A 12293-nucleotide genomic window follows, 5' to 3' on the forward strand; every position below is an offset into this window, starting at 1 on the left:
CATGATAACTATTAAGTTAGCATGTATTAAGACCTCTAAAGATGTGCTAATAACATACATACATATACGTATGTACATACATTTTGATTGAAAATTATAATCAAATAAAAAATAAAAATAAATTTAAATTATAGAAAACTAGCTTTTACCCGCGGGTTTCACCCCACGTCTCTATAAAAATATGAAAAACACTTTATGTATGTATCAGGTGTTTTTATTTACATTAAAATATTTCCAATAAATAATATAATAGTAGAAATACCAACGTTGTAGTGTAATAACTAAATTTTAACTATCTAATTTCTTACGAATGATAACTCTAATATTATTCCACATAACATGGATGCAATTTCCAATGCAATTATCATACATTTTATTTTCGAAAAGAGTTTGGCATTCTTGTTTATTGTCATTGCAAAAGCTAAGCGAGCTGGAAACTGAAGTTTTTTAAATTCGAAAGGCATATCAGAAGGAATTAGGGTCATGTGACTTGTGATTCCGAAGTTATGGCTGATAAAAATTTCCACGCCACGTTATGTGCTACGCCCCCTTTTACAAACTCATTTATATACATATACCTTACTATAAGCACCTACCGTAGATATGTCTGCATACCAAATTATAATTTTATGTGACTTATGGATCCGAAGTTATGGGTGATTAAAAATTCCATGACAATGAGATGAGCCACGCCCCCTTCTACAAACTCAGTTATTTATACCTTACTAGTTATTTATATCTTACTATAAGAACCTACCATAGATATATCTACATACCAAATTTCAAGTTCATATGACTTATGGTCCCCAAGTTATGGCTGACTAAAAATTCCACGCCTATATTATGTGCTACGCCCGCAGTTGCAAACTCATTTATATATACGTTACTATAAGCATCTACCATATATATATTTGCGTACCAAATTTCTAGTTCATGTGACTTACGGTTCCGAAGTTATGACTGATTACAACTTCAAAGCCTATTGGATAAGCCACGCGCCCTTTTATAAACTCATTCATATAAACCTTACCATAAGCACCTACCGTAGATATGTCTGCATACCAAATTTTAATTTTATGTGACTTATGGTTCCGAAGTAATAGCTGAAACAAAATTCCACGTCCAAGGGATGTGCCACGCCCCCTTTTATAAACTCATTTATATATACCTTACTATAAGCGCCTCCCATAGACTTGTCTTCGTACCAAATTTCAAGTACTTTCTTCTGAAGTTTTAGCTGATTAAACATTTGCAGGCCTATTGGTGATGCCACACCCCCTTGCGAAATTTACGACAAATATTATAAGGTAATAAAAAAACAGACATTCACGTTTAAACATATATATAGATAGATAAAAATGAGTTGCGCATTTAGAAGCTGCAAATTTACAATTTCCACTGCAAGGAAGACGGTACACAATTTTTTAAATTTCCAGCGCTTCCTTTTGTGAGACAAAAATTGGTTTAAATCTCCGGCGTGACCGGGGAAAGCCTTCTAAAATATCTAACATTAATGGTAAAACGTTAACGAGTCCGAATTTAAAAAAAAAATTTATTGTACAACTCAAACGTTACTCTCCAGAGGGTCAATTCACGTTCTGCGTTATTGCGAAGTGATAAAAATAACACTTTGATTCCGCATTCATTTTGGTGTTAATTTTATACTTTTCACTTCACGATGGCGCAGAACGGGAATTGACCCTCAGGACAGGATTGTAAAACGTTTTTTTTTTTTGGGAAGAATTTTTTTCCGATTGGGATATATAAATCTAAAGTTAAAACAGAACTAAACTAACTATGAAAATAAGAAGATGATAAAAATTACATAAAAAATACAAAACAAATAATAACGTTAACACAACATACATACATATAGATTAATTTTCAGTTTTGGGGTAGGGGTGAGAAATACCATACACGTAAGCACATATGGAGTGCAATGGGGTATAGTCGTTGCTCTGAGTATGCAGTTACAGTTGCATGGCTATACTCAATCCCGACTCTTGCGTCCTCGTTCGCGCACTCTGGGAAACGTGGGCAACCCATGTGCAAGATGCGGTAACCAATCCGAGTGGAGCCTTGGGTTACGGCAGAAAGAGAGGGAGCTTCGGTGGCGCCACTCCGACTTATTCGGTTTAAGGGCTCACTGAAGTCTGCAGCGTCTGTTCACCAGTAGGTGCGGCTGCAAGCGGGTGTCTGCTTGGAGCAAGCGGCTCGCTATATAAACGTGTATTTGGTTGCGAAACCAGCCCGGTCCCAGCAATGGGTTGTGCGCTGGGCTCGGGACCCGCCGCGTAAAAACCACTTCCAGTGAAGAAACAAGGCAAAGCCTCGGTTGAGACTCCCCCTTATGATAACGACCATGGCACACGTTTAAAGGACTACGATTTGAGGGCATGCACCTGGAATGTCCGGACCCTTAATGGGGAAGGTGCCTCTGCCCGGCTGATTGATGTCCTCGTAAGGACAAAAGCTGACATCGCCGCCATCCAAGAAATGCGTTGGACGGGGCAAGGCATAAGGGCATAGAGGGAAACGAAAGGAAGGGGGAAGGGAAACTCTAGCAAAAGAAGGAGTGCTACTAAATAATGCGGTCGAGCTTGAAATTCCTATCTCCGTACAGGCTCTAAAACAACAAATGTGACGTGACTTTGGCATATTCCAAGAGGCTGATAAAAGGTGGTCACAACAACGTGGATGCAAAGTATCCAGGGCCATGTTCACGTCACATGACCTGAAATTAACGAAACTTATACTTAAACTACCAAGGAAAGAGTGTAGACTTCTAGTGGGTCTCATAACTGGTAACAATTTGTTAGCTTAAAACGGGTTTGGTGAGTAGTGATAACTGTAGGACGTGTGAAATTTATAAAGAAACAGTGGATCACATAGTGTGCGACTGACCAACTCTGGCAAATTTGCGTCTGAGCTGCTTTGGGGAGGCTTTCCTCATTAACCTCAAGCCAGCAACAAAATGAGGGTTCCACAAAATTCTAAAGTTCGCTAAGAAGGTTTCTTGGATTCTCGATATATAATGCCCGCATATCCATCATGAATGGTCGTTTTTATTTGGTAACACTATAGACAAAAAAAATCTGTCTATGTAAGGCTTGTACTAGCCAGCCAGTTCTACCTAATTAACCTAACCTAACTACATATATGGTAACGCTGCTAGCAACATGAACAAATTATGAAGCCTCAAAAATCCCAGTGTTCGTGAAAAGGTTGTTTATTGAAACTACCTTCTTTTTTTATCATGATTCAATAATAGAAAGGTTTTGTAATAAAACAGTCTTCTCGCTCCCACACATAAAATCGGCTCCTTTACTTGTGCAGAATGTTGCTCACTCTACAGTTTCTAGTTATATTAGTAGTAAAAGCAAAAATTCTTCATACTAAATATTCGTAACAAACAAAGAAGATATAAGAGGTTTATTTGCTTATAATTTTTATTACCACTTAATTCTTAAAACCCAAAAGTAGATCATGATAAAATATGCATATCGAATTAAATATAATAGCTTGTACTTTCTAAATAATAAAAATTTCTTTGCCATTAATCATGTAGCTTTTTTCAAAAAAGGTTATTTCATGAAAAAAATAACATATGTTCGTTTTTTAGTGGTTTTGGTTTAAATATATAAAAAACAATTTCAATTATGTATATCAGCTGAAAGATAAATTGATTATCTTTATGGTGACGTTATTAGTTTTTTAATCGGTTATGTGGTTCATAAGATATTAATATTAAAAAAAAATCAAAGAACTTAATATATATAATATAATATCCCAACGGTTTTTACCCTCCATTCCCGCCCATCCGCACGAGGGGCGCAGTCCGCATGACGTACGGAACCAGTATTTTAAATGTTTGTGCCGAGTCACAATAGGCAGGAGTTTGTTAGGTGTCGAGATCTAAAACTGTTCAGCAACAGAACTAAATTCATCAGCTGATTTTATGTATTTATGTCAATAATTCACTTATTGAGAGAGGAGAGTATCGCTTTCTTAATGCTGAAAAGCGGATCTGATATATCAAACGTGCTGGAATGAGAGTTAAAATCCTGGCATAAGCAACGGAGTGGGTCGTGCAATTCAAAATTGGTTTTACAAGCTTTCAGAAATATGGGACAAAAGTGTCTTGATTGTAACCTTCTAAACCGTCTTTATATTTTACTTGCGCTAAATAATTTTGACATGGCTGAAATGAGCGTAAAAAGTTCTATTGATCTGCATTTTTTGTTTTTGCATAGCTGAACGGTCGTAATTCTAGATTTGTCCCAGGAAATGACGAATAACTTAAATTAAAAATCTATTATTTTACGTATTGCTTAGTATTTCCATTAAAACACCAAATATATTGCAAATTCACATATGATTAATAATACACATTTTACTTTCTCCTACTTCCAAAATACAAATCTAGATAAAGGAGTGTCTAATTTTAGCTGTCACAAATTACATAACCTTGTGTTATTAAATCGTGGCCTAAATCCATGTTTTCGCTCTGTCAATAAAAAATACAACAGGGCTGTTCAGGATGTTGTGGAAATGGTCATGGATATGCAGTGGGAATTGCATTTGCAAATTTGTTGCTTGCTACCGTGGCAAACGTGCAGGTACATTTTATTGCCGTGAATTTACAAATGCAACGAATATGCAAAACCAAGAGCATATGCCCAAGATCCTGAACAGCCTTAATGGCTATATAAATTTACAAGGCTAATAGAACAGAAGGTTACGATAACCAATGACGTCATCAAACGAACATCGTCATACTTACACAGTGCGAAATTCATCATTTTTATAAACAACAAATTATGTTGTAGTTTTTTTTTTATTTACGTTGTCATTCTAAATAATTACCTGTTATATCTCTATTAAAGATCTAATTTTTTAACCAAAATCTAAGAATTTAGCTTCTTCCAAATGCTTTCCGAGATAATTTTCTATTAATACAATTTTTTCTTGAATTGAGACTAACCTACACTCGGCAGAACCGTAATCAGCGGCTCTTGGAATATTCGACAGAAAGATTTTGCGGAAGATTTACGGGCCGTTACGCGCTGGCGACGGCGAGTACCGCGGACGATGGAACGATGAGCTGTATGAGCTTTACAACGACATGGACATAATGCAGCGAATTAAAATACAGCGGCTCCGTTGACTTGGCCATGTTGTTCGAATGGACATCGACGGTCCAGCTCGGAACCCGCTGGTGGTAGCAGAGGAAGAGGGAGGCCCCCACTGCGATGGAAAGATCAGGTGGAGAAGGACTTGGCTTCACCTGGCGTCAGTTGGCACCGAGGAGAAACGGCTGGCGTGCTTTGCTGAACTCGGCCAAAATCGCTTAGGCGGTTACAGCCAGTGTTGCCAGAACTTTTTGGGCCGGCCGGCTAGATTGGCAAAAAAAGCGGCTAAAAACGGCTAAAATGTTTTAGTGAAATTTCACATAGACTCTGGCAAAAAACGGCTAAAATGTTTTAGTGAAAATTCACATGCTTTATTTAAATAAATCGCAAGAAACGAAAGACTAGTTAACACCATTAATTTATATCGAGTGTATATTCCTCATCATCAAATGAATCACTATTGTATATATCACCTGAATTCATTAATTTTAAGAGATCGTCATCTACAGTAAAATTATGGCAGCATTTTTCTTCACGTTTTAAACCGTATCTTATATATAAAATAGCGTTTAACGTTTTAACGCACATTGGATTTCTTTGCTTAGTTTTTATTATATTCATTGAACTAAATATTCGCTCTACTTCTGCATTACTTATAGGCAAAACAAGAAAACTAAAAACTAGGTTGGAAAGGTCAGCAAAAGGGTTTTCTCCTAGGGCATTTCGAAATTGATAAACTTCGGCCCAAAATTTTATAGTTGAGTCTAAATTACTCCAGGTATGTAACGTTAACCGTTGCCATTGCATCTCTATGGATGTTATTTCGTCGGCATTATATTTGTGTTTTTGTTGCTGTAGTTGAACAAATACTTTTGGTTTAATTACTCTTAATGCATTTCCAACCGAAAAAAGTCAATTTTTTTTAGTGTGGCAATATTTGTAGGGAGGCGTTGGCGTAATTCCTTTATTAAAGTGATAATAAAATAGCGACCATTTTCTCGCATTATTTTCTCGGCTTCGTGGTCAAAAGCGTTTGTGCTTACTTTTGTTTTTAAATACTCTTCAAAACTGTGATAAAACTGAGGAAATGGAGCAAGGTATGGTTCCAACGGGGAGCATATAGGATCAAATGTGTCCGCGCTAATAACCACTAGGGAGCATAGATGCGAAAGTAAAACATTGAGTTCATTAAAAATCTTCATCGGGTCTGCATTATTGCTTTCGAACAACTTGTTTACCTTTTGCACCTGAAAATTAGGCAAATAGTAAAATCGGCTAAAAACGGCTAACTTTTTTTTACAAACCGGGTAACAAATCGGCTGCCGGCTAGATCGAATTTTCTCCGGCTAGTTGCTATCAAAACCGGCTAAATCTAGCCGGAAAACGGCTAAAATGGCAACGCTGGTTACAGCGCCAAATAAGAAGAAGAAGAATAAGTTGGTCGTTTCATCGTTCCCTTTTTTGTCTGTGGACCGCATGATAAAAAATTACATGGCTATTTTCATTCCCAAACTCACATTTTTCCCCCGATAAATTTTGGTTTTAGAAAAACGGTCCGACATAAGCTGGTCGTGTACCTACATACATACATTTGTCCTTGAAATTTGACTATTTAAGTATGTTGAAACCGAGAATAAACCCTAACCACGTTTTTAAATGTGTATGTACTCCACTTGGCAATATTGTTACCTATAAATATCACTTATATTGTCTGCAAAATGTTGATTCTTCACAATTAAACCAGGAAATGAGCCGAATATGGGCAGCGGATTCGGCCCTTTTACCCCGCGAATTCGCCAATAGGTGAAGTTCCATGTCAAAAAGAGATAAGTTATAACCGAAAATGAAGCAAATATCAATAAAATCATTTTATGCGATTTTTAGTAGTTGTTTATTAAATATTTAACGATTAAATTTAAGAAATCGATCACATAAAAATTGTTTCGTTTAAGCGGTGCAACAAGCATCTAAAATAAATAGAGATGTGTGACTATATATATAGGGATGCATATAGAGATATATGTATGTACACACGAATTTACATATACATAAATAAATGCTAAATTAATGTAATAAATGGCATATGCGTGTATTTCGTGACTAAGATCATTATACAATTTAGCAAAGCTACATATCGTCGTTTAAAGTACGAAACCGCGTATCAAGATAATGCAAAATCGCGAGGGAAATGTGAGGTTGCATAAATTATTTTGTAGAGAGTAAAAACACTCATATTTCAAAATGGTTGTCCTTTTTATAAAGTAATCGCATATCCGGCTAGTATATATCAGGACGAATGGTTAAGGATTGAGCCAAGAGCTTGTGTGAGAAAATCCAATTTTTGCCAGAAAATGTCAGTTACGCGGTTTTGTACTTTAAACGACGATATGTATGTGCATATGTATGTACAAACATATCGTTAGTATAGTATAGAAAGGGCGTAACTCACATCGACGCTGAAATACAAAAAGCCGTAACCAACTAAAATTCCGAAATTCACTTTTTGATTGATTATAATGCATTTCATCGAATTATAAATCTCCACATCTATGTATGTAATAAAAATTTTTGTGGCTTTCTTAACATTTCAGCGACGCAAAGTGCGGCCAAAATTCGAAGGTTAAAAAAAAATATTCTAAACTACTAGGGGGATTTCGAGGTCGCTAATTACGAATACGCTGTTAGAATTACAAAATTCAAAATGGCAGATCCAGTAATGCGTCTAGTAAATTTCGAGCTTTTTAATTAGAATTCTTAGAAAGATTTTGAGTATGCAGTTTTGCAGCCCATTTTTATTGTCACAAAGTGCAAGTTTGAAGTGGCACACTTTCGATTGGCTTGAAATTTTTTTTTATGGGTTCTATACATGAAATAAGCTAACACGCATTTGAGGAAATTAAAAAAAAAAATTCTTCGGAGATATGATCTGTCAAAATTTGGATTTTTTCGTGATTCTGACTAATCATGGTCTTCTTCAAATCGTTTTATCTCGGGTTGTCCTCAAAACATTTTTCAAAAAATGGGCGTTTCTCAAAAACTATTTTTAAAATATTTTTTTTTTTTATGACGAGATGGTTTATTTTGTGAGATTCAGCAATTTTTTGTAATTTGTTTTCGAAAACTTATGATGAGATATATTTAGAAAGGTGTTTTTGCAAAAATTTAAATTTTATAGTTGATTTCGATAGAATATCCGGAAATAATATTTGTACGGCAGGATTTTTCTTTAAGGCGACAAACCCCTAGAAATAAGCGTGGCAATTGTAGGACTAGAGTTAGTAAAACGCAGATTTTATTGCGGATTTCGGCAGAATATCCCTTTGTTAACAACAAAATCTAAAACTCTGATAAACATTTGTTAAAATTCGTATATTTTTTGTAAATATTCTACAAAGTTTGGAAGTTTGATTTACATGGTCTTTTTTAGAAGTAGCTATATTTTCATAAATAAATCATAAACATTATCCAAAACTTACTAAAATGTCTTTTCCCTATTCACATTCTCGCCACCGTATATGTATATTGTATTGTTTATTATAAAAACAAAATTTTATGTTGCGATTCGATGCTTTAAAATTGTCCCGATTCTTATCCACAGAAATCTGGTCACCGTATGTATAGAACCCATACAAAAATTTGAAGCGAATCGAAGGCATGACATATTCTGCCTTATCCTGAGTTTCGCCCGAAAAAATTTACCCGAAAATTTGTCATCCGCCCATAGTAAAACCATGTAAACCAAGAGTGAAAAGTGAACCGGGTCGGGGAAAATGAGGCTTATGATAAGGCTGATTTTCTTTACGAAATACCTCCGATTTATACTCATATAGTCGATTTTCGAAACAGGCCTTTATCTTCTACATTCCTTAAGCTAGGACAATAGTAGAGTCCGACCGATTAAACGGCCGATGCCGAGGGTAGTATCGGCGAAAAGAATCGGCATCGGCCGTTATTAGCCGATTCTTGAATGAGGTAATGTTCTTTAGTTATTTGATTATGTTTTTCTTTTGTTAGTTTATAAAAGGATTTGTTTTTAACAGCAAACATTGAATACTTTTTAATGTTTTATTTATTTGTTTTTGAAATTAACGATATATTTTAGAATTTAGAATTTTAGTAAATCCACTTTGATTTTTAATTGTACAAAATTTATTACATATATACATACAGTATCGGCCATTCAATAGCAACCCCATTTCAAAGTTATATATTTTCTCACTCATGTTGGCTTATTTATTTCTGGGAATTTACAATAAAAATACAGTTAATTTTCTAACAAAAAAACATATAAACTCAATTTTAAAACTTCATAGAAAACTACAAAAAAAATACAACAAATACACAGGCGGAGCAGGAACGCAGCACAGCAGAATCGTCCAAAAAATGAATAAATGGTTCATTAGGTTTCGAAATACCAAAGAGCTGGTTCCAACTTGCTTCAAAATATCTGCATGATGATACAAACCAGGGTTGTTGCGAATATTCGCATTCGCATTCGCAACCGCGGAACTTCCGCATAAATTTTAACATTCGCATTCGCTTTCGCATTCGCAATAATCAATGCGGAGCTTTTGCGAATGCGAATATTGTGCAAGTGCACTGAAAAAACGTGTATCTAGCAAACAAAAAATTGTAGCCAACATTTTTTGCCTGTGGAGACGCTACGTTAATCGCTAGTTTTTTTCTAAGTGTAATTATTTTTTTTTTCTCATAAAACTTAGTATGCTTAAGTTCCGTGTTCCCATTTGTTAGTCTTTCAGCTCAGAAACAAAAACATTTATTTTAATTTTGTGTAAATTGTAAAATTTAGCAAGCATCGAAATAAAGATGAAATGATATGTACTAAATAAGTTGACACCCAAGTTCACAACTTAAATAAGAATTAATTCAAGGTGAATTTTATAGCTATTGGGTATAGTATGGAAAGGGCTTAACTACCTAAAAATCCAAAATTCACTTTTTGATTGATTATGATGCATTTCATCGAATCATAAGTCCCCACATCGTTTTAGGCAATAAAAAAATTTAGTTCGTTTAGGTTTTTTGTATTTCAGCGACAATGTGAAATACGCCCTTTTAAAATAGTATTAACGATATGTTGAAGATTTGCGTTCATTCGCCTCAAAAAAAATATCAAAACACATTGAGCGCATGGAATAGAACAACAAGACGGATTTGATGGGTTATGGTACCGACAGCGGTGAGAAATTAATTGTGATGCCTGCAACTAGGAAAAGCCGAGCTCAACTAACTAATAGAAAAAAACTATATGCAAGCTATTCATTACTGGTCGTGATTCCAATAACTCAAATTATTATAAAAAGCGGGGTACCTTTTTAATAAAATAACAAGATTTTAAACTAATTCTGCTGGCAGCCATGACTTTGAAAACAGAATTTTCTTCGCAATTTTCATTCCTAGAAAATAACAATTTATTTGCCATATCCACCTATTCACAACGTCGCTATAAGCACACATTTTTCAAACCAGTCACAGAAGACAGTATTAAAAATGAATTACAAAAACTATAATAGAAAAACGTTGATGACGTAACAGGTTCTCCAAGTTCTGAAACATACAAAAGAATTGGTTCTCCAAACTGGAACACAACGGTGTTGAAACAACGATCTTGCCATGATGCTAGATTGTGAAGATGAAAGTCAGGAGGACACATACGACACTTGCAGCCCCGATGCAATTGTCAAAAGGGAATTATTGCACCGCAATAAAAAAAGAAATATAACTGAAAGTCCTCTCAACTGGTGCAGCGTCAATCGACAAGAATTTACAATTTTGTCCAAGTTTCAAGTTTGTCGCCTCGAGCGAGTAGTTACTTAGTGCACAGGTTTGATTTGCGACCCGTTAGGAAACAGGCTGTAACCGGAAAAGGCGGCAAAATTACTCTTTCTTAAATACAATGTTCCAATTTTTTAATTTAAGTACTAAATATAAAAACACTATCAAAAATTACTAACTTTTCCATTTTTTATTTACCTAAATAACCTAATGTACTCACCAAAATGATTTCTTAAAAATATTTCCGCATTCGCATCCGCGGATGTCTAAAATTCCACATTCGCAACATCCCTAATCTCCATACCAAGTTCCAGAACTCTACCATGAACAATTCCAGAGATATGCTGTTTGAAAATTCGGTTTGTATGGGAGGTGCCATGCCCTCTTTAGATATGGAATTTTTTTTAGCCTAACCATCCTTGGGACGTCTGCAGCAGGTGTCAAAATATATCTGTGTTGGTATGGAATAGTGGCTTATGTCGAGAAGCTGGCTTTAGTATAAATAATACGGGATTTCCTTTATCCTTTAAACAACAAGGAATTTTTTGATGAGACTTAGTAAAAATATTGACTATGAAATATTGCTAGTATCGGAACTATTTCTTGCACGTTTATTTGTTCTTCAACGGCTCGGCGCCAGTAAGTCCTTCGCAATCGTATGCTGCGAATACAACATTATACTAAAGCCAGCTTTTCGACATAAGCTACTATTCCATATGAACAGATATATTAGTACATAGGCGATTCCACCGTCACGCGTGGGAAATTTGTACAGAAAAAGTTTTTTTTTACCCGAGCGCACTTGTGCACAGGGGTATTATAACTTTGTTCATATAACGGTTGTTTGTAACAGGCAAAACGAATCAAGATAGATATAGACAAATGTATACATAAATGATCAGAATGAAAAGAGAAACCGATTAAGCAGTGACCGTCTGTCCGTCAGTCCGTCCGTTCGTCTGTGCACACGTTTACTCGAGTAAAAAATGAGATATCTTAACGAAACTCGGTACGTGCACTTTTTTCGGGCGTAGGACGAATGGTATTGAAAATGAGAAAAATCGGACAATAACCACGCCTACCTCGAATATAACGGCCGCTGTGGTGTAGTGGTAAGCAGTGCGCGCTTCCACTCCACAATGCCTGGGTTCAAACCCTGGTCAAAGCAACATCGCAAAAATATAGAAAAAAGGTTTTTTTCTTAACAGCGGTCGTCCCTCGGCAGGCAATGGCAAACCTCCGAGTATATTTCTGCCATAAAAAACAGCTTCTCATAAAAATACAATCGCCGTTCGGAGTCGGCGTAAAACTGTAGGTCCCTCCGCTTTGTGTGACAACATCAAGGCGCACGCCACAAATCGGAGG

At 35.7% G+C, this 12293-nt stretch overlaps 1 protein-coding gene across 1 annotated transcript in view; it reads right to left on the reverse strand.

The window, feature by feature from the left end:
* Positions 1 to 7103, reverse strand: part of LOC118757373 (probable cytochrome P450 28d1) — a 16942-nt gene extending 9839 nt beyond the window's left edge. Inside the window, exon 1 of the mRNA XM_036492093.1 lies at positions 6822 to 7103. Coding sequence (XP_036347986.1) covers positions 6822 to 7000 — 179 coding nt within the window. The 5' untranslated portion in view covers positions 7001 to 7103. The remainder of the gene's footprint in view (positions 1 to 6821) is intronic.
* Between the last annotated feature and the right edge of the window lie 5190 nt (positions 7104 to 12293).

Source organism: Rhagoletis pomonella, unplaced genomic scaffold, assembly GCF_013731165.1.
Source record: "Rhagoletis pomonella isolate Grant_MI unplaced genomic scaffold, Rhpom_1.0 Rhpom_scaffold_00002, whole genome shotgun sequence".
In the NCBI taxonomy this organism is placed as follows: domain Eukaryota; kingdom Metazoa; phylum Arthropoda; class Insecta; order Diptera; family Tephritidae; genus Rhagoletis; species Rhagoletis pomonella.